This window comes from Leucopleurus acutus (genome assembly GCF_964270905.1).
Source record: "Leucopleurus acutus genome assembly, chromosome: 15".
NCBI classification, from domain to species: domain Eukaryota; kingdom Metazoa; phylum Chordata; class Mammalia; order Artiodactyla; family Delphinidae; genus Leucopleurus; species Leucopleurus acutus.
Window position 1 is genome coordinate 31,067,331 of NC_139157.1, and position 23,328 is coordinate 31,090,658.

Here is a 23,328-nt window from a genome sequence, read left to right on the forward strand (position 1 = left end):
CTGTTCTAATCTTTTGCTAGTATAAACAGGGCTGCAGCAACATTGCTTACACATAAGTCATTTTTGCAGGATAAATTTCCAGGACTGGAATTGCTATGTCAGAATGTGATGAATATCCTTCAGTATAAGCTGTGTATATTGTTAGAAGCCTTCTGCGTTGTCCTAGAATAAAAATATTCATTGTATGCAATTGCCCAACATGTGAAATAGTTTTATAACTTTCTGAGCTGTTTTTTTGGTAATCTTGAAAATACAGGATTAGTTTTTCACAGCTGTCAGTAACCAGGTAACATTGTAACGATCCGTTTTCTATTTGGCAGATCGTCCAGTGACCTATTTGTATAACACTCTGCACTATTATGAAATGCACCTGAGAAATCGCGAAAGTCTCAAACGAAAACTTGTCCATGCAATCATTGGGTCGCTCAAGGATAATCGACCACAGGGCTGGTGTCTAAGTGACACTTACCTGAAATGCGCTATGAATGCACGAGAAGACAATCCCTGGGTCCCAGATGACTCCTACTATTGCAAATTGATTGGCAGACTAGTAGATAATATCCTTTTTACTGTGATTTTTCCAGACACTTCAGAAATAACTATATGTTGATTTGTGTAAATATATATTGTCTTTAAATATTCCAAGATTTTGATATATTCTAAGATTTCAATTTTTTAAGATCATTTTATTTGAAATGTTTTGAAGGTTTTGAAATCTTAAATTAGCAGCATTATGTCAGATAGGCAGAAATTTACTCCATTAAAATTTATATTTCAAAAAAGACCTTAGAGAAGAGATCTGTTTTAAAGAAAAAAAATCCTATTCCTAAATAAATGTACTATGTGTTATAGAACATACATCTTGTTTGCCACTGGAGAACATAGAATTTTGTTGCTTTAAATAAATCCCTGAATGTTTTTTAAAACATTAATAGATAACAATAAAACCTTATTTTTTTTTTTTAGTGAAAGAGATTCTATATTGGTATTTTTATTTCTTCACTTTTATGTTGTTTTAAATTATTAGCACACTGTGCTTAATATGTCTATACATCATGCCACTATTTACTAGATAGAGCAATTTTACATAAATGGGCATGATTTCTTTTCGTATGCAAGGAATTATTTCCTGAAGTAAAAGAATTACTCATGAGAAAGTAATGTTCTTATTAACTTTCCTATAACTATTAAAAGAAAATAGGTTGATAAAGCCTACAGATACCTTGGTTGCATCTATAGCTGTCATGTCACAATTACAAGAGCCCACTTATGTAAGACCAATTGTTTATACCTGTGGTTGACCACATGGTTGTTATCAGTACACTTCGGTCATGTCAAATTTATTTGTATTTGGTTTGTATTGTTTGCCTCTTAAGCTCTCCAATAAATCACTTCTTGAGGCCTCATAATCAGATGAATTGGTAATCGAATGAGATGTTTACATGTGAAACATTTGAAAACTGTAAAGCATTATACAAATGTGAGCCTTTAATCTCAAAATAATCAAATAGTTATTGCTTTAATCATCTGCACCAATGGCTGGCAAATCTCCTGGTCCATTCCCAAACTGTGACTGGAGATTCAATGAGTTTCCCAACCCCGCTGCCCACGCACTGCATGTTACTTGTGTGGAGCTCATGGCCTTGGCTGTTTCAGGCCAAGATGTTGGAAATGCTCTTCTAAATGTTGTCCTGAAAAGGTGTGTATCCTGTTTCCTGCAGTAAGATTCATTGTTTATTTGTAGAGAATGATATTTTATTTGGAGCTGTGTGGCAAACCTGTTTTCCCAAGGCCAACGCACGTTGAATAGTGGCTGTCTTTTGGGTCCAGATCTTGTCTTTGTAATATAGATGAAATGGAATGAGCCCTGAACAGGGTCAGAAGACCTGGGTTTGTTCCCACTTCTACTCTTTATTAGCTGTTTGACATTTAATTTAGGAATAATGTTAACTTCTCACTAAAGATAGTCTTTCAAGATTCCCTTCTTAAAGACCAACGTAAAGTAGGGGATAATGATTGGAGAAGAAGTATACATAAGTGAAATAGTCTTTTAGCTCAGCAACCATTGTTAAAGGAGATGACCAAAAAAAGAAGAAAAGCCTTATTTAGCTTTTGTTTATATTTTTACTCGCTAAAAATCCATTGTAGTTTTATTGAAATAGGTCAGTTGTCACCCCCCAAATGATATATGTTCTCAAAATAAGATCCATTGTCACTTTTATAATTTCACTCTTTTATTCTTTTTTCCCCACTAATAGTCAGCCTTTAGTGCCAAGAGAGAACATTACAGCATGGATGAATGCAATTGGATTGATCATCACTGCCCTACCAGTGAGTTAATCATTGTGATTTGTATAAGCTTGTCATGCAGTTAATGAAATGTTTCATATTTTTTAAGCTTTCACGTTGTTATTGCTTCAGAAATCTACAGTGACTATTTTGTTTGCATTTTGCATCAGATCTAAATAAATCTACCTGACTTATGGGTCCCTGCATCTCTGGTCCCACCTTACCTATCCAGCCTTAGTTTTCCCATTAAAATCTGATCTACTTTCAACCCCCATAACATGTTATGTATCTAGAGCCTTTGCTCCTGCAATAATGCTTGTTGAGACATGTTTCAGGTACTTCTGCCATGTAAGAGAATATATCAGAACCTTATTCCTTCTGTCACCTTCTCTAAAGCTTACTCATTCTCTGCTGGCTTAGGGCTTGCTTCTTCAGTGAAGTCTTCCATGACTTCTCCGCCCATGTGAAGTCTCCCTTCTGTGACCTCCACACGTGTCTAGTCAGCACCACACAGTTGTCTGACATCTTTGAATGTCAGTAATATTGTCTAAACCCGAGCTTTCCACACTTGTTTTTTTTTTTTCACACTTGTTTTTTATGCACCTTTATGAATCACTTTTTCCTTACACTCCTCCAAAATATATATACACACACACATAGTTATGAATTACAAATGTGTACCAGTGTTATCCGTATAATAAACATAGGCAAAGTCAATTTACCATGTAGTAAATATCAGATACTAAATGAACTGGACATGAGAAAGTGCTATTATTTTAAGCTTTGGAGTAGAATACTGGATATGGGGTGGAATACTGGGTAAATGCTATTTTTCACGAGGCTTTCTCCTGGTTTTAAAGGAGCCGTATTGGATCGTCCTTCATGATCGAATTGTGAGTGTTATCAGCAGTCCCAGCCTGACGTCTGAGACGGAGTGGGTCGGCTATCCTTTCCGCCTCTTTGATTTCACTGCCTGTCATCAGTCCTACTCTGAGATGAGCTGCAGCTACACGTTAGCTCTGGCACATGCGGTGTGGCACCATTCTAGCATCGGGCAACTTTCTCTCATTCCCAAGTAGGTATTATGATTTCTTAAAGACATTTGATTTATCATTTTGTTTTTGTTTTTTAATCTCATTTGTGCATGAGGTATATATCTCATTCAATAGAACAACTTAGAAGTAAAAGTCTTAAGTAGATTCTAGGTATCAGGAAGCCTCCTTTATTTCGGAATTGTTTGAATGAAATTAATTTGTATGTACAAGTAACAATCTGGTATCTTGTTTTCCATTACCATTTTGGGAGGCTTAGTCAAATGCATTCTTTTTCCAGAATATATCCCCAAAGTTGGCTTTGGAACTGCATAACTAATATTAGGCTATCTTCTGATTTTTTTTTTTTTGACTGTATAATTGGTATTAATTAGATTCATGTTTCTTGAGAATGGCCTTTATATTAGGTTGGTTATTCTCTTTTTATTTCAAATAATTCTCATTCTGTCATTCAGTAATTTTACTATTAGGAATGACTTCTAAATCTGAAGTAATTTATTTCAATAATCAAATGAAAATAAGAGCCAGTGAGAGATGTGAGATTAATTTAAAATGTTACCAAAATTAAAGGAAACGTTTTTTAGAAGATTACAAATTTTGCAAATACCCGGGTAGGCTGTATTAACAAAGTTCAAACAATTCAACTGATTTCAAGTAACAATAAATTTTTATTTTTAAATTTTAGGTTTCTCACTGAAGTACTTCTTCCTATAGTGAAGACTGAGTTCCAGTTGCTTTATGTGTACCATCTCGTGGGACCATTTTTACAAAGATTTCAGCAAGAGAGAACTCGATGTATGATAGAGGTAGAATAAAATCTGGGTTTTCCGTGATAAGATTAAGTTCTAAAAGATATATTAAGATTTCTTTCCCAGTGTTTTTCAAACTGCATATCATTACCATTAGTAGGAAAACCATTTTAGTGGGGTCTAAGAGCAATTCTTGAGGCCTTAGTGTCCCCATAACTTAGTATGCCTATAACGAGTTTGATGTGTGATGTGTTGAACTGGAGATGCAGGGGAAAATATCTGTCATCAAGGTTGAGAAGAAAGTTAAGGACGGAGAAGTGCATTTGAGAACATTCTCTGTAGTACAGAGGAATTCATTAAAATGATGGGAATGGTTGAAGTCAATCACCTATAACAAGAGTATAGATAAAAGAAAATGAGCCAGGAGTAGACCCTTAAAGTATGAGCCACCAAATGGAACTAAGAAGGTCCAATATAAAGGCTCCCTAAGATTGCAGATATCCCAGCAATTGAGAGATCGTTTCTAGAAAAGGGATTGTCTAGCTCTTAAGTTTAAGCGAATACTATTAGCAAGAGAAGTTGCATGTAAGCTCTATTAGGAGGCAGTTTGTAGCACTCTGGATTCCATTATAAATGCAGGCAGTATCATATCACCCATGTGCACAGAGGTCTGTCTGATAGTGACAATTCCTCAACAAACATGTTATCCTCTGTGCTAGTCTTGTAATGGAGTCTAGCTGCATCAAGCTGAATTATTGAACCATTTTCTTACCATTTAAATAATTTTATATTATTTGTTTAAATAGATTGGTGTGGCATTTTATGACATGTTGCTGAACGTAGACCAGTGTAGCACCCACTTAAACTACATGGATCCCATCTGTGACTTCCTGTATCATATGAAGTACATGTTTACTGGTGACAGTGTAAAAGAGCAAGTAAGTTCACTTTAATTATTTTTTAATGACATTTAGTTTAGAAAACTTAAATATATGGCGGATAGACTTTTTTGTTTGGGTGAGTGGGGTTTTTGGTTAATTTTTTTCTTTTAAGGGGACAAGGTTAATAGACCTTTTTAGGCTACGTGGCATATTACTCTGGACATCGTGTTAAAGTAAATACCTATTATAATTTCTCACACTTTTCCCCTTGATATTTGCAGCAAAACATCTGAAAAAGACCTGGGGGTTTATTAACAGTAAACTCATTAGGAAGAAACAGTACGGTATGGTTACTGAAAAGATCAGAGAGGCCTTGTGTTATAAGTGAAGCAGGGCCTGGTTTTCCCCACAGTGATTAGGGTACACCGTGAGGATGTGAGACAAATCGCAGCATGACAAGAAGACTAAAACCGGGAGGGTCAGGAGAATAACTAATGAAGGGTATTTGAAGGAACTGGGGGTGCTTAACTTGAATTTTTAAAGTCCTGGGGAATTCATTGTATTCTTACTATTTGGGCGTTGCCATTTGGAATAGGTATTAAATTTGTTCTGTGTCACTTTAAAAGGTATACAAACTGGTGAAGTTAAAGGGAGGCACGTTGTAACTCAACATATAAAGAGCCATTCCCTGGGAGAGCTGTCTCAAAGTGGAAGGGTCCTCCTTAAATCATAACTGAGTTTCCTGTCTGTGGGAACCAGGATCTCAGCTGTTTGAGAAGGGTGGATAGAGGGCAGATAGGTGGAATTAAGTGACCTCCCCTCCATACTTCAATGTTATTTCTCTCTAAAATGGGAAAGGAACATAAATTGATAGACGTAAACATATGACTCCTAGTCTGAGGGCTTCGTTCCTTGGAGCTGGCGACATGGGGTGGGGAGGGTGTCGCCTCCATGCCTCAGCAGGATTGTCACGTGGGAACCAAGTCAGACATGTTCTCGTTAGCATATTCCCTGTATTTGGGCCTAAGGAACTTTGACACAAGGGGAATACAAAAAGGAAGAATTATTAATGGGCTGACCTTTCCTAGTAAGATCCAAAAACATCTGAGTAAAGCTAAGAAAGCTCTGGAACTGCTTGATGTATTTATTTCTTTAAAGTTTTTTAAGGAAGAGTAGATCTTATATTCTTTAGTTTGAATTTCAAGTGTAAATCAAAACCAAAAAGTTAGCTTTATAGATAAATGTTATGAACGTAAGTTATTCAGAGAACTTCGACATATAATCGTGCTTTATGCTTCCCTTACGTGATACCTTACGTGAAGATGGTATCTTAAAAGGATGATCCCCTTGGTGGGTATGTAGAATTCCCAGTGTAAACTCTACTAGCTATCGTCAGTGGGACGACTGGCTAGCTAGGTAAATGAGTATGTTTTTGTAAGTGTATGCATAGATAGATAGACGCACATACACATATATACATATATATATAATGTGTGTGTGAGGGGCAACACATGTTTCTTCTCATGTAAGACAGAAAGTTTTATCTGCTTTTGTTAAAACACAAAACATTCAGAGAAACTTCTCATCCACCTGTTCCACTCCCTAGTTTATTGTCTCAGGATATGTATAAATTGCTTCTTTAAAGGTTGGAAATTGAAGTTCTCTGGTTAAAATACTTTTTAATTTGTTTTCATTTTTTAGGTAGAGAAGATTATCTGTAATTTAAAACCAGCTTTAAAACTTCGTCTTCGATTCATCACTCACATTAGCAAGATGGAACCGGCTGCAGTGCCTCCACAAGCCATCAATAGTGGGTCTCCAGCACCTCAGTCTAATCAGGTGCCAGTGTCTCTACCAGTGACTCAGTGAAGTCAGGGTGTGCTGTGGTGAAAACGGACTTCAGTCTGTTAAATCTGAACATGATCACGCTACATAGTGGTGGAGTAGAGGCAGTGATGTTCAGATTGTTTTATTCTGATTCAAATGGTGAATCTGTTGACTTCCAACTCCCATCTCCCTATGTTTTTGTCTCTAAGAGATAAAGTAAGCTACATGTTGTTCATATCCACAACAATGTACTAGAGCTACCTAGGAATGGGGACATATCTGATTAAATGACTTTTACTAGGCACTCTCAATCTTTCCTATCTTGACCATTGTTTTTATTTTTTAGTATTATTGACTTATTCAGTCTTCAAATACACTGTTTTAAAGGCACCACACATGTAAAATAGTTATTACAAATCCTTTTATACATAAATCTCTTTTGGTGTATCTGGGATAAGAGATTTTTGTCAAGTAAAGGACTCTAGGTTTCATTGCATTACTGGAGCAAATAGGTTCATATTCTTTTTTAAATGGCTTAAATTTTTTATCATAGATTTCCAAGTAAATGGGCTAATATTTCTAGGCTAGATTGGCAAGTTTTTGCCTTTGCCATGGACTTGAACTTACTATATGAAATGAGTTGGAAGTCTTGTAAGAAAATAACATAGCTAGGGCTTCCCTAGTGGCGCAGTGGTTGAGAAACTCCCTGCTAATGCAGGGGACACGGGTTCGAGCCCTGGTCTGGGAGGATCCCACATGCCGCGGAACAACTAGGCCCGTGAGCCACAACTACTGAGCCTGAGCGTCTGGAGCCTGTGCTCCGCAACAAGAGAGGCCACGATAGTGAGAGGCCCGCGCACCGCGATGAAGAGTGGCCCCCACTTGCCACAACTAGAGAAAGCCCTCGCACAGAAACGAAGACCCAACACAGCAAAAATAAATAAATTACTAAACTCCTACCCCCAACATCTTCTTTAAAAAAAAAAAAAGAAAAGAAAAGAACATAGCTAGAAATGCATAAGCTTAATAAAGTCATCCTTAAGTGGTGATTCTTTAATCTGTTTTTAAAAATAAATCAGTTGCTTTTCCAGGTTGACACTCTCACCTGTGTGTGTGTGTTTTGCATGTATTTAGAAACCTGTGTAGCAGTGACAGAATCTTACAAAGAGATAAAGAGAAAAGAAGTTTCTAGGGATTACAGCTTTGAACAACATGGCAATATGGTCCCTTTTCAGGTTGGGTAGCTTTATCTCCTGAAATCAAGAGTTCCACTCTATGTACGGGGGCTGATACAGGTGTTTATTTTTAATGCCAGCATATTTTTATTTGGAAATGAATGTGTATTTCTCTAACGATAAGGCTTTTGCCAAAATGGGAATATAAGCTTTTTAATTTCACAAAAGTTAGCATTTCCATATCTTGAATTTCATACCAAGAGGGAATTGATACAGTTTATACTAATTGTACTAACTTTTACCAAGGCAAAACGTTTTTCTGAAAGACCAAACCTTTGGGAGGATAACTAGGAGTTTAAACTAGTCGATTTGCTAATTATGTCATTAACTGTGAGATTTTTATATGACGCTTCCATGTTTACTTAGGCGGGTTAAGGTAATCGGTAGGCTTATGGTTACCCTCCCGAGCAGCTCCAAAGCAAGCCAAGGTTATTGCTACTGCTGTGTTCACTGTCCGAGTTACTTCTTCTGGTGTCTTCCCCAGAGATGGGTTCACTTCCATTATATCTAATCCTGACAGTAGCCCTACAACAACAAATGGAAATAATGTAATTTATTAAATGGTTGACATTTTTAATTTAGTACAGACTGACTTGAAATATTATCTGGGAATAGAAAGAGGTGTAATAACTGAAAACATTTCAGTCATTGCATCATGCAATGGACATTTAGGAAGTGTCTGTTGGGGCTCCATCTTCAGATTTGGGAGGTATCAGTATATATTGGCCGGGTGTACACTTCCTTCTTTATTCACTCAGATTTTTACATACCTGTTTTGTAAATTTCTTCTGTGATGTAGAGACCTTCTCTGTAAGACAGACCTCCCTGGACTGGTGTGCCAGTAGCTGGTGTGAAAGACGGGTCCAGTCCATCAACATCAAAGCTCAAATGAATTGGCCTTTTCTTTCTTTTAAGAGGTGGGAAAGGAATTCAGTTTAAAATTGGTGGTTTAATATTTCGTAGAAAAATACAGTTCTTACTTTATAAAAAGTAACGACCCAGTGACGTTCCATGATTGTACTTCCTTGCTTTATTAATAACTTACACTGACCAGTGTCAGTAGCAAGTCCTTTTCATAATATTTATGTTACACACATACAAACACACATACACACACACAAAGTATCATACCTTCCTAGTAGATAGCTGAATGCTTCTTCCATCACCTTGCCAATTCCCAGTTTATCCACTTCAGTCATTGAAAAGTATTTAATTCCCAGAATTTTCAAAATGTAGCTATGAAAGAGGATATATATTAATCTACAATTTATAAGGAGACTGACCCTATGCCCTCTTGTTTCCTTTTAAAGAAAAGATCAGTGTGGTGAGATTAAAAAAAATATTAAGTTTGGTGAACTGTATGTATATATCAATATATTTCTAAATAGCAAGTCAACGTAAAAATCACCTGAATACATACACGTATGTGTATGTACGTGTATACATATAAATATGTGTAGATATAGATATATAGACTTGGTGCTGAAAATAATTTTTTCTCATTGGCTCGACCAGCACACCTAGCAAGAGAAAGGACAAAAAGGAAGATAAGTCCCATCAAGGAATAAACTTACTGTTCCCCAGGGTCCACGTCTCTCAGGCCAATATACACAATATCTTTGGCAGATAGGCAGGGAGTCACCCAGGAGAATCCTGGGACATCGGGAATCTAGAATTGCAATGGTTCCATTGGGTTATATATGCTTCTCTTGAGCAAATCTTACATTGAAAGTTAAGGACACTTGTTAGATTGCGTGTGTCTGGTTTAGAACATAAATCTCAGGGAAATCATTAAAATATAATACAAAATGAAGAAGTTCCGGCCCGCCTGTGCTACCCTTGTTTGCTTTGGCCTTACCCAGCTTCACCCTGTGGCCCACACCTAACCTGAATCACTTGTCAGCGTTTACCTGCCCTGCGCCCCATTTCCACTCTGCCCTGCTCTCCTGGAACTCTTCTGTAAAGAAATCAGTGTGCTTCCATTACTTTCATAGCTTCCTTCTTTTCTTCGCTTTCTCAGTAAAGACTTAATCCAGAGGGTGGTTGAGAGTGGCTAAGGGAAATTTTCGATCAGACCTTTGGTTTGACCATATCTTCAGATGTCCTGGAGCCAAGCTTGGCTGTTCCCATGAGCTGGCTACGCATTTTGCAAGCCTATCATTTTGGTCATCTGTTCGGAAAACATTGCTGCTGACATTTAACATTAAGGAGGTTTTGATCCCCAAGTATCATCACAACGGCCAATTTGCTACGGTTGAATCAATAAAAAATTGTTTTATTGATAGGCTACAGCATATCAATAAAATTATGAACTACAATGTTAAATCTCATTCTGGAATGTCATCTTGACGTCTTTTAGAAAAGAAGTTTCCAAGGAGGTAGTTCTTCCTCTTGTGGTTTAGATATATGTTTCTCATAGTAAAGATGTTAAATAATAAACCACCATAATCCTCATTTTAAAACTCCATGTTTGAAAAGGCCCTATGATGTGGAGGGGACACTTGGTAAGAATGAGAGGCTTTGGGGTTTGTAGTAGAAGGAGGAGGTGCCAGGAGACCAGTTCTGGTCCTTGCTGCACATTTGGTATGTCTGTTAACCTCTGAACCTCTGTTAACTTGTTTATAGAGGATTCCTCTCTGCCCCACCTACTACAAAGGGTAGTTTAAGAATCAGAAGGGAAGCTACATATGAAGTCAGTTTGCAAACTGTCAAGTAAGGTAGAGGTACAGAGCCTCACCACCTCTATCCGCCCACCCATTGCTTATTGGCTGCCCAGAAAAAAGTTTGAGAAGTTAATCAAGAAGATGGCCCAGGGGTTCTTACTTCCCTTCCGCCTCCTGAGCTTCTGCTAAAGATAATTCTTTTGTAACAAAATACCAACCAGCTGTTTACCTTTCCCTTTAGTTCCTTCAGGAGGAAAGATACAGGTTGTCCATGTAAGTTCCCAGTTGTGGTTGTCAGTGGAGTGTTGATGTCGGTGTGAGCATCCACCCAAATGACACAGAGATCTGGGTGGACCCTGGCATGGCCAGAGATGCTGCCAATTGCCAAACTTGAGAGGAAAAGAAGTTTGTATGGACATCAGGTTTGCAGTATCATTACGTACATCATATCATAGATGCAACATCCCCACCTGATTTTCCTTTAAGTCAAAGTGGCTAATATTTCTGAGAGGTTTTAAACTGGAGATGCCAATTAAACAATGATAACAATAGAGAAAGTATAGCTTATACTTAATATTTACTAACAAGTTATATTTATTCCCTTCAATGGCATTACTAATAAATTTGTAATTTTTTTCAAAACCACCTTCTAATAAAATTGCAAATTATAGTTTAACTAAAAATTACCTGTGTGAAAAGACAGTAGCCACACAAGAAATTTTTTAGCATGAGACACCACTCAACTCTCAGGGTTAAATCAGGCTCGTTTTCTGTACTCTTATCTCTCTCGGTAAATACTAATTCTCCCAAGTGAATTATGACAGAGTCCTTCCATTTTTCTTAAAATCCAATTATTTTACAATTGGGAAGCATCACTCGGAAGTCCTTACATCCACTTCAGCCAGTGTATCCTGGGAGCTCACTCACTCAGATCCTCTGCTGGAACTTTCTAGTCTCCTGCTATGTATTTAAGGACCCGCTCTTAGCCAGATCCAGAACCCTCAAAGTTCATCTCAAACATTCCAAGCTCCAGAAAACTTGCCGGAATGAAAATGCTAAGTAACATCTTACACAAAAGTTAAAAGATCAGGATTTGCCATGCAGTGCTTGCATTCTCCCACTTGTGAATGTTCAGGAATCCTCCAGAGAATCGTGAACTTTCAGATTCTCAAAGTGGAAGCAGTCGTTTCTTGATGTTCATGTATTGATTCAGCTTGATGTTTGTCTTTCCCTACAGGTTTCTTTTCCTTTGGCCATTTGCCACTCTTAAAATTTCCACTTACAAATTTTTCCACTTAGAAAAGAAAGTGAGCTCCAGTTTCTCAGTGGCAGTTTTGTCACAGAAGCCCTGGTAACTCTTTGGCTTTAGGGGAGAAAACAGAGGGGGATGAGGTAACTGACTCTTGCATCAAGAGCTATTGTAATGTTTGTACTTTTTATCTATTTATACCTCTTCTGATAACATATCGTGGGACCTTGAGAGTAAACATGGAAAGACTTGCACGCAAAAATTATCTTTGCCACATTATTTATAGTGGTGAAAATTTGAAAATAATCTGAATATCTGAAAATATGGATATATATAGTGATATCATACCTTGATGAAAAATTAAGCAACAATAAACAATTATGCTTGTATATATCATGAAGTAACATAAGGAAATTTGTAGTGTAGATTAAGAACAAAACAGGATAATACACAATTGTTAAAATCATACACAAGGAAAAAATTATGGCAGGAAGGAAGTATGCCAGATTTTCAAAATTCCAGTAGAAACGGTTGTTAGAGAATTACAACTGCCATTGTTTTTTCCCTTTTATATATGTGTGTGTATTTCAAAATTTTTACAATTATTAACTTTTATAATGGGAAAACGCATGCTCTAGTTGTTGACCTAAATGAGTTGTTTCTATTATCAGTAATCAAGCACAGTAAACTGACTATGAATTTCCTCAGTGCTCATTTGTTTAGAAATGTAAGCCTGAATATTTTGCCTAAATCCATTCACATGTCATGTATTTTCTGCTGTTATACAGATAATGCAAGCCTTCAAACAGAGCTAAATTTATGTTTCCAAAATAAAGTAGTAACCAATAAAATTAAAAGAAAAAAGACAGAAAATTTGGTATAAAATATTGATCAGTGCTCTCCCTTCCTTATTTTCTCTCTTCTCATGGTTTTGGTGATACTTCCTTTACAGTATTTGTGCCAGACTCCATAGAGATAATCATTAAAAAAGACCTGTGGTCTCCGCCCAGTACAAGACTGGTCCTTCCGTTCCTCTTGATTTCTGCCACCACATCAGCCAGCTGTTCACTTGCTTTTCCCACAGACCTTGGATTCTTCATGATTTGAAAGGGACTGTCATTAGGGACATCAGCAAAGGTCAGGGCCCCATAATCTTTCACATCACACTCTATAATTAAAATTAAAAGTTTCAGGTTACTAAGTAAAAAAAGAGATTACAAAACAGCCTGTAGGATGATTCCAATTTTACCAAATAGGTGTATTTGCAAAAAAAAAAAAAAAAGTCTGGAATGGCTGTAAAAACTTGTGAAGGTAAAAAACCTCGTCCACTGTTGCCTGACAGCATCATCCCACCCTTGCTGTACACCTGTGCCTGCTGTATACTGGATTCTCTGCAAATATCGATACTGCTTGAATCGAGCCAGTTAGGCTAGACACGAAAGTGTAACAGTGATAAGCTGGTTTGCTCTTAATGGGTGGCATCACTGTCTTGGTCTCTGTCTCTGTTTTTGTGCTGTCTACTTTACTACAATAAGCGTGTTTTGTATATGTAATGAAGAAATTGTTTTTAAAAGAATATGTATACATATATATTTATGCCAGAAGAAAATACACCAATATTTTCTAAATTTTCTCACACTATATTAACAGCCCATGGTTTCAGTCCAATCTGTCACCAGCTGAAGCAGCTCAGCTCCCTGCTCTGTCCATCGTACCTGCCTCATAGTGGGACGGTCTGAATTAAATAAGAACGTATGATTAGCAACGAGCCTTAAAGCTTTTGTGAGGTCAGGAAATAAAAGCTCTATTATTATACTTCTTTAAAAAAAGAAATTGCAGCTAGCCCAAAGTTTCTAAGGACCTAGGTCACTCCCTAAAAGGCCCTGTTTAGGCTTCAATGTACAGAGCTTCATGTGATATAAGTACAGTGTTCTGAACTAACCAGTCATTGTACGCTGCAGTCATTAAATGTCCATGTGTATCCATGATTCACTAACACCTTCAAGAGATTCAACCTGATATAAAATATGACCAAATTATGCTTGTTAACAGAGGGACTAGTCTAGTCCATTTCCCCAAGCCTTCTGTTCTCTCTTGGGGTCTTTTTTTTTTTTTTTTTTTTTTTTGCTTTATGAGGTATAATTGTTATTCACTAAAATTCACTCACTTTAAATGTACAGGTCAACCAGTCTTAGAAATATCTACAGTCTTGCAACCATCACCATAATCAAGATTTAGAATATTTTCATCACCCCCTAAATTCCCTCGCCCTCGTGCCCCTTTCTGGTCAATCCCTGCCCCACCCTCAGGCAACTACTGATCTTTGTCCTGCTATGCTTTGGTCTTTTCTAAAATTTCACACAGTTGGTAGTCTTTTGTGTCTGGCTTCTTTCTCTCAGCATGACGTCTTTGCCATTCATCATGTTCTTGCCTATGTCAGCAGTCTGTTCCTTTTTATTGTTGAGTACTATCCCGTAGTATGGATGTACCAGTTTTGTTTATCCATTCACCGGTTAATAGGCATTTCGTTTCCATTTCTTGGCTTTTATAAATAATACTGCCACAAACATTCGGGTAGTAGTGTTTATAGTATATGTTTTGACTTCTCTTGGGTAAATATCTAGGAGAAGATTTGCTGGGTCGAGAGGTAAATGTATGTTTATTTAAGAAACTGCTGAAGTGCTTCCCAAAGTGGCTGTACCATTATGCCTTCCCGCCAGAAATACACGAGGGTTCGAGCTGCTCCATATCCTCCCCAACACTTCATCAGAGTTCTAAATATAAAGATGACCTTGACTTTAGCCCATACTTTTAAAATTATATCACTTTGCATTTGCATGCTCGTATACATGTATGTATATGTGTACACATATACACACCATGCAAACACTAGGTACTATTATTGTTATTATATCACTGTTTTATTTTCTTTCCTTTCACAAATAGGGGTCCTCTTGCTAGTAGTGTACTTCTTGCTGCCCCTGGCTTTTCATTTTCAATTCCTCTGACTCGCCTACCACCCACCCCCAGGTCTTGCACACACACATTCTCTTATGCAAGAGTCTGGCTGGAAAGACAAAAGATCTGAGTGAGGATATTCATCCAACAGTATTTACTGAGCATGCTCCCCATCACTGCTTTTTTTATAGGCTGTACTTCTAAGGTTATAGCCAATGCTGCAATTCTGTGGTATAAATGTCACTCCAGACACACTCTCTTTTAGCAGGAGCCTGGTCCTTCCTTCAGAGTGAGAAGAAAATCAGGCTGATCTTTCAAGTTAAAAATTACCTTGCTCAAACTAGTGGTTACCAGTGGGGAGGGGCAATATAGGGGTAAGGGATTAAGAGGTACAAACTACTATGTACAAAATAAGCTACAAGGATATATTGTACAACACAGGAAATATAAGCCAACATTTCATAATAACTGTAAATGGAGTATAACCTTTAAAAATGTGAAGCATTATATTGTACATATATGTAACATATAATATTGTACATTAACTATACTTCAATAAAAAGTAATTCATTTTTTCAAATTACCTAGTTCTTTAAGTTTCTCAAGCAGACCAGCCTTCCTCAATACTGTAGGGCCTTCTTCCACCCCTCCTCGTGGCTGAACAATTAAAAAATAGAGTAATTCAGACATTATCATGACCATCTGATGCCCACAATAGGAACCCTTTTCATTAATCAATTGAAGAGTATCAATTTTTGAATACCTACAGAGTCAGGAATTTACATGATCTCATTTAATCATCACAGCAAGGTAGATTGAATTACCCCTATGTCAAATATGAAGATCCAGAATCAGAAAGGTTATATAACTTTCCTAACAAGTGGGAGAGCCTTAGTTCACATCCGCATTCTTTAGATTCCAAAACTTGCATCTCCTCTTCTCCATCGCACCGCGTTACCAGCACAGTGAACACATACTTTGTGCAAAAGCACTCTGAGAGATGGAGATACAGTGATTAAAAGGAGAGGGCTTCTGTCTTTGAGTAACTAACAAGCTAATAGGGGATTTGGATATTTAATCCCAATTACAGTGCTTAGAGACTTGCTTCAACGCAGATACAAGATTCATAACCACAAAAACAGGATGATCCTAACTCTGCCAGGAGCAGAGTGTGTCAGAGAAGTCTGCGTGGAGTAGGCTGATATTTCTGCTGAGTTCTGCAACGTGAGTAGGTGTTCAGGAAAATAGATAGGGTGATAGAGAAACTTTGCAAACCAGGGGAACAGCTTGAGTAAAAACATAAGGAAGAAAGAAAAAAGAGCGTGGCATGAGAAAGACCTACTTGCAGGTCCTCACGGTGGTAAGTTAGGGCTCTTGGGGAGAAAGCAGGCAGCAGGGAAAATCATCACCCGGGAGCCGAAACCACAAAACTAACCCGGTATTTCAGGTATTTTGACCTGGTTAAGCACAGTTGGCACAATTCTACCTTTGCTCATTTTACATCAGGGAAGCTAACACGCTTCCTCCTGGATGTAAATCTTCTCCAGCCTCCTGGCAGATTAGCCATCTAAAGAACTGGTTCTCGCATGTGTCTCTCTGATTCTAATTTCCAACAAGCCTTTTCAATACAGGAGGTTACTTTGTGTTCCCAGGGGAGAAGGTGTGCCAAAAGACAGGTGGATCTATCCCCAGGATTGGGCTGCGGCACCAAACTAAGTAGATATTTCTTCCCAACTCAAATTACCGGATGACTTGCCCTGTCTGCCGGGCAAATCCTCCATGTCAAATTCCTGTCCCTGGCAGCCAGGGACGCCCCACACTCAGATGGACACATTTGCTCCTTCACTCCACTCCTTTTCTGTATGACTCCCACCCCCTCTCAAGTAGATACAATTTCTCCTTCTTTAAACCCCAACAGCGTGCTGCTTGGCTCAGATTTTGCCTTGGTTTTGTGTTTGTTTTGTCTTTTCTCCATTATTAGATTTCAGTCCAATTTTTTCTACACTTCCAGCACTGTATTTTGTAGTACGGAGCTGACACTTAGTAGATGCTCAAAAATTGTCAATTTGATAAAACTCCCTGCCCTTTTTCCCTCTCCCTTTCAAACTTTAGAACAAATCTCATATACCCCTTACAAGTGAACTTATTTACAAAACAGAAATAGACTCACAGACATACAAAACAAACTTATGATTACCAAAGGGGAGACGGAGGAGGGGATAAATTAGGAGTTCGGGATTAAAATATACACACTACTATATATAAAATAGATAACCAACAAGCACCTACTGTATAGCACAGAAAACTATACTCAACATCTTGTAATAACCTATAATGGAAAAGAATTTAAAATTTACGTTCATATATAAAACTGAATCACTTTGCTGTACACTCAAAACTAACACAACATTATAAATCAACTATATTTCAATAAAAATTTTAAAAATAACACCATTCTGGGGCCTCCCTGGTGGCGCAGTGGTTGAGAGTCCGCCTGCCAATGCAGGGGACATGGGTTCATGCCCCGGTCCGGGAAGATCCCACATGCCGCGGAGCGGCTGGGCCCGTGAGCCATGGCCGCTGAACCTGCGCATCCGAAGCCTGTGCTCCGCAACGGGAGAGGCCACAACAGTGAGAGGCCTGCCTACCGCCAAAAAAATAAAAATAAAAATAACACCATTCTAAACTTTAAGATTTATAAAAAAAAAAAAACCACAACAAATCTTATACACCCCTTAGTTGATACAAAAGTCCTCCCTCAGTATCTGTAGAGGATTGGTTCCAGGACACCCACCCTACCCCACCACCTCCCCATCGCCCCACCCCTACTCCCCCTACCCCCTGCCCCCTGCACGGATGCTCAAGTCCCTTACATAAAATGACATAAAGATATTCCAGATACAGAACCCGCAGATATGGAGGCCCAGCTGTATATTTATTACAATATCACAGTCGATCAATTTCACAGAGTGACACTTTTTAGCTTTTTTTTTTTTTTTTGTCTGATTCAAACTGCTTCTAATGATTGGTCTTTTCTCATTGTTCTTTGTTAGCTCTACTGACTTTGAAGCTGGGCTCCATTCCCTAACTGACTGCAACTCTAAGATCCGCTATAGATCTAAAGATGCACCAGTGCAGGTCGGGAGCACAGGCTCTGGTATCAGACAGTCCTGTCTGGAATTACACAGTCAAAGCTGTGTGACCTTGAGCAAGTTCTCAAATCTCTCTGAGCCTTAGTTAACTCAACAGTAAAATCAATACAATACCTACTTCATTCTTTGCCACCACCTCCTCCCCCTAACCACTGCCCTGCAAGGGAATGGAGTCCTTTTTCAGATTCAACCTTCTAGCCCTTTAATCCTCTCTTTTGCCTATTTATCCAATTTTACCTCCTTTAAGTGAGGACAGAAATTTATATGTTGGCCATTTTTCTCCCTTCTATGCTATGGCTTAGTGTAGAAAAATATCTCTCTCTGAGTCCTTACTATCACGAGACAATAAGCTTCATTCTCACGCGGCCATGTTTTTTTTTTTTGTCGTCGTCGTTTTTTTTGCGGTACGCGGGCCTCTCACTGTTGTGGCCTCTCCCGTTGCGGTGCACAGGCTCCGGACGCGTAGGCTCAGCAGCCATGGCTTACGGGCCCAGCCGCTCCGCGACATGTGGGATCTTCCCAGACCGGGGCATGAACCCGTGTCCCTGCATCGGCAGGTGGACTCTCAACCACTGCGCCACCAGGGAAGCCCCGGGCCATGTTTTAATAAGGAAGAGCTGTAGAAGTCAGGAAGGAAGAATTATGGAGAATGGAAAATGCATCTGGCTATATTTCAAAATATTATCCCCTGGAGTGGCTGTTATTATCAGCATTTGGCCTTCTGCTGAGGTCCAGGGGTCAGAGCATATTCAAGCCGTTTCCTCCCTTCCTTCCTTCCTTCCTTCCTCCCTCCTCTCTTCTTTCCTTCCTTCTTTTTTTATCAGTTATTTCAGGGCTATCTTTGTTAGAACCTGTCCCAAGAATAGGTGAGCACATTGTGGATTTTGCAATTACCCCCAGCATTAAAAGAAACACTTCTTTGTCAGCAAAATGTCCCTGTGTTTCAGGAGAGACCTTTGGAAGATTTCCAGGGAAAGTGAAGCAGTATTGACTAACAGTCCAAATGCAGTTTGCATCTCTAACCTCCGACCTGTCCCAATTTGTTTTGTAATAAAAAAGCCAGAGTGCAAAGCAAGAGTTCAAAACTAAGAGAAGAAATACATTGCTCAGACGGGCAAAGAGAAAGTTCTAAGACACCTGAGAAACCCCATTTAAAACAACCACAACCACAAAAAATCAGCCTGGGAAGGTGTCAATTAACACTCTATTCTGTTTGTTTTTGTTTTTGTACTTCCCCATCCCCCCTCTGTTAGCACAGACGCTTACAGGAGTCGAAGATATCTGTAATCTCATTAGATTTACCAGAATGAGTGTGCCTGGGCAGAAAAAAAAAAGACTGTACATTTACGTGTGGCTGGCATGTTTTGGAATCTGGGAGTTTGATAAATTCATTTGTCCTTTCAATGTGGTCAACTTGCAGGTGGGTTTCCTTTTTTGTTTTTCTTTCTTCCTCCCTCAAAGAGAGGTGCACAAGAGACTCTACCGAGTCCATGAAATCAGTACTTTTATAGAATCATGAAAGCCCTAAAATAATATAAATCACTCACAAAGTTGATAAATCAATAATGTTTAGGTTATCCACATTTTTAAATTCTAAAGGTTGCTGCCCGTCTATGAAATTTTCTAGGTGTTAATTACATAACTAAACAAATGTGTTTTCTTAAAATTCTATCTCCTTCTACATACACAGTAACACCAAAAGCATCGAGAGCACGGAAATCTAAATGAGTAGCTACAATGCAGAAATAGTCTATTTCCATTCAAATAAAAATATTTTCTCTTAAAAAATTATGAGGAAAAATTCAGCAGATTTAAATAAAATTAGCTGTGGCTGAGATTAGGAGCCATAAGAATAAATGGATTTGTGACCATAATTATACAATGATGCAAAATGGTGAGAGGACTTTGAAACGTAGATTTCAGGTCGGGTTGTATCAGGGAATTTAACTAACTAGACATTAACACCTTACTAATTTTGAAGTTCGAAACTTTCTCATAAATTCCGGTTATTCAAAGCCAGGGTTTTTACTCACCTGGCCCTTTGAGAAAGGAGCTCCGATGATCCCTATGGATTCTGGCTTGGAACTCATGCTCCGGCACTGCTCACCGCTGCACCCAGGGTTTCGAGGCAGTCGTCACTCTGTGCAACTCTCAGTGACGGAGAGCACATATTTTTTTTCTATTTATAATTGAGTTAAATCTGTTTACTTTATTCTAATGAGGGAGAGTGGCTCCACCTACTGAAACAAAGCAACAGTCAAGTGGAAGTCCAGCAAGTTCATACTTGGAATAACTATGAGTCCTCTGGGTCTAGGTCTCTAATTAAGTGAGATCATTCATGTAGACAGTTCACACCCATTTGACAAAGCCAGCTGGTGACATTAATCTTTCCTAATCACCACTTTGATTTCCTAATTATCTTTTCTAGTCATAATTAATTAATCAAAACCACAGAAGAAGTGCTATGGTTCTTGCGGTGCAAACTCAGGGCATGGTACTTACCTCCTCCAGGTCTTTGCATCCTCCTGTGTCGAAAGGGCTGGGACTAGCAAGATGGTCTCCCACATCCTTTCCAGCTCTACAACGCTGAATTCAGTTTTCACTCTGGGATTAATAGTTAATCCACGAGGCACACCTCATACACCACCAGAGCACAGTCTCAGGGAAGGCATATGACTTCCTTTTCTGATTATTAATTAAAGAAAAAATTAATTGCCTGATTAATAACCCACAAGCGTTACCATACTAATTTTGAAATACGATATGTGGGAAAGTAACAGTTATTGGACTCATAATATCAAAATGAAATAGAGATGCAAAAACAGCCACGACTGAGTTTTTATCATGTGCCAGATGCTGTTCTGTTTTATATTATCTCATTTAATCCTTATGTGAATTTTATGACCAGTCTCATTATTTGTGTTATTGTACTGATGAAGCAACTAAAGTTCAGAGGGGTTGCCAAATGTCACAAAGAGGAAGAGCCATGACACAGTCGTAGGCATTCTGGAGCCACCTAACCACTGGACTTTACATTCTAAACGCAGATGAAGTGTCAGCTATGTGTGCCTGGCAGACCAGTGTGTAAGATCTTATAGAAAAACCCAAACGAACTTTCTGGCCAACCCAATATACCCTAGATATTTACTTGGGGTATTTTGTATAGCTAAGTATTAACCTCTTATGGTTTCACATTGCAAATAACTTTTTTCTAATCTGTCAGTAACCTGATAACTTTATATGTCATCACTCAAGATTCTTATTTTTTGAAATGGACAGTTGAATAATTTTTTCCTTATGCTTTGCACTTTGGAAGTTTCATTAAGTCCTTTCTACTCCAAGATCACAAATATATCTTTCTGTATTTTCTCCTATTTGCTTTAGAGTTTATGTTTCACATTTAGTTCTTTAATCCATCTATACCCATCTTTGTACATTGTGTAAGTTTTCCAACTCTATTTTCCCTTGTAGAGTCCATCCGTTTCCTCAACAACACCCACTGAGCCGTCCTTCCATTTTGCCTCATGGATTCGAGTGTTATTTCCCTCGTGTACCAAGTTCCCCTAGACACATGGGCTCTTCTGATCCATTGGCTTATTTACCTGTGGCTGTACCAGGTCCACACTCTTTGATTATCCTGGCTTTACGGTATACCTTACCATTCTTCGGTTAATAGTAACATTTTGCTCTTCTTTTTCAAAACTGATTTAGCTATTTATGAGCCTCTGTTCATCTACATACTCAGAATAAGTTGATGGGTTCCTTAAAAAAAATCCTGCTAGGATTTTTACTAAATTTGTAGATGAGTCCATAGAGATTTGGTATCTTTCAGGTTTCATTGTGGGTGTATTATTTTTACTCTAACATCTGAAAGTTCCTTCTATATCAAGCTGAGTTTGCCTTCCTATTACTTGACCCGGTGATTACAACCCTTCAATCCAAGTAAAACACACTATCCCTCGGCTTCATGTACTTCTTGCATTCTCTATTGTTTAGCCTGTATATCCCCAAATACCTCACCAGTTTCTTCTATTACATAATGGCTACTCTCCTTCAGGTCATCAACTTGGTCATTCCCTTCAAAACATCTTCTGGCTTCCCTATGGCCTCCTTAACTATGCGATTCTATCCAGAACCAAGTGCCCACATCCAGGTGTAGATGGAGGCATCTAGCCCATCAAAGACAAATTTGGTAATGCTTGACTTTCCAATTCACTGATAAAAGTACTGAACAGGGCAGCACCTATGAAAGAGCTCCTTGGCCTTCCGATGGAAACCTCAGCCCAGATTGTCATAGTTCCATTCATTAGTCATGGATCCATAGGTACAGCTGTTCCCTCAGTTCCCAGCTCAACCACTCTATCTTGGCTGTAAGGATATCATAAGGAAAACTTCCAGGTATGTCAATAAATTCTTGCTACACTTTGCCTGCTACATTTTGTCACTTACCAGTCTGACTTCCCTGTCAAAGGTGATGAATTGACCCTGAGAGACACTCTCTTCTTGGTAAACCCATGCCGACTTCTAGTGATTACTGTTTCCTTTTTGTTGTGAACATAAACCATCTTTTTGATCTCCAAAGCTGTCATCTCAGGACTTCAAAAGGAAGAAGACAGAGGGCATCTTACCTATATCATCCTATCAGAGCTCCAGTTTTTCCAGCTCAATCCTTTCCTTTATTTTAGAGTGTACATATTAAGTTTTTAAAGCCCTTCTCCTAGTAGTACAAACCTCTTATCTAATATCTCTCCTCTCCCTCCGTCTTTCACTCTCTCTCTCTGTCTGTCTCTGTCTCTCTCTCTCTCTCTCTGAAATCCTATCTAGCACTTTCCTGAAGATGGGACTACATCTTATTTGACTTTGATCCAAAGCCACTAGAATGAGGTTTGACACACAGGCCCTTGTATTAGTTGCCTAGAGCTACCATAACAAAATATCACAAACTGGATGACTTAAAAGAGCAGAAATCTGTTATCGCATAATTCTGGAGGCTGGAAGTTTGAAATCAAGGTGTCACAGAGCCATGCTCCTCCTGAAACCGATAGGAGAATCGTTTCTTGCCTCTTCCTAGCTTCTGGTGGTTTTCCAGCGACCTGTGGCATTCCTTGGCTTGTAGATACATCACTCTAATCCTCCATCTTCACATGGTCTTCTCCCTGTGTCTCTGTGTTTTCCCATGGCCGTCTTCTTATAAGGTCACAGGTCATATTGGATTAGGGCCCGCCCTACTTCAGTATGACCTCATTTGACTAGTTATACATGTATGCAATGAC

The 23,328-nt window shown here is 38.6% G+C and overlaps 2 protein-coding genes across 3 annotated transcripts in view; one reads left to right on the forward strand and one right to left on the reverse strand.

The window, feature by feature from the left end:
* Positions 1 to 7,643, forward strand: part of MED23 (mediator complex subunit 23) — a 42,320-nt gene extending 34,677 nt beyond the window's left edge. For both annotated transcript variants that reach the window (XM_082855678.1, XM_082855679.1), the window contains 7 exons: positions 321 to 557; positions 1,534 to 1,699; positions 2,259 to 2,331; positions 3,150 to 3,364; positions 4,027 to 4,147; positions 4,897 to 5,028; positions 6,673 to 7,643. In XM_082855678.1, the coding sequence (XP_082711804.1) occupies positions 321 to 557; positions 1,534 to 1,699; positions 2,259 to 2,331; positions 3,150 to 3,364; positions 4,027 to 4,147; positions 4,897 to 5,028; positions 6,673 to 6,840 (1,112 nt within the window). In that variant the 3' untranslated portion in view covers positions 6,841 to 7,643. The remainder of the gene's footprint in view (positions 1 to 320; positions 558 to 1,533; positions 1,700 to 2,258; positions 2,332 to 3,149; positions 3,365 to 4,026; positions 4,148 to 4,896; positions 5,029 to 6,672) is intronic.
* A 433-nt stretch (positions 7,644 to 8,076) lies between these two features.
* Positions 8,077 to 20,260, reverse strand: ARG1 (arginase 1). The gene is made up of 8 exons (XM_082855682.1): positions 20,089 to 20,260; positions 15,488 to 15,560; positions 12,939 to 13,113; positions 10,926 to 11,085; positions 9,608 to 9,702; positions 9,165 to 9,269; positions 8,804 to 8,940; positions 8,077 to 8,558 (listed from the first exon to the last, which is right to left on the reverse strand). Exons 1-8 carry the CDS (start codon positions 20,143 to 20,145, stop codon positions 8,392 to 8,394), a joined length of 969 nt encoding a protein of 322 aa, XP_082711808.1. The 5' UTR covers positions 20,146 to 20,260; the 3' UTR covers positions 8,077 to 8,391.
* Between the last annotated feature and the right edge of the window lie 3,068 nt (positions 20,261 to 23,328).

What these genes read in the sequence shown, in the direction of transcription:
- ARG1 (XM_082855682.1), bottom strand. Translation starts at nt 20,145, where the DNA reads ATGAGTTCCAAGCCAGAATCCATAGGGATCATCGGAGCTCCTTTCTCA. An exon ending in TGAAGGAACTAAAGGGAAAG is followed by an intron (nt 9,703 to 10,925) that starts GTAAACAGCTGG and finishes TTGCAATTCTAG; the next exon opens with ATTCCCGATGTCCCAGGATT. An exon ending in AGAAGAAATTTACAAAACAG is followed by an intron (nt 8,559 to 8,803) that starts GTATGTAAAAAT and finishes TTGTTGTTGTAG; the next exon opens with GGCTACTGTCAGGATTAGAT.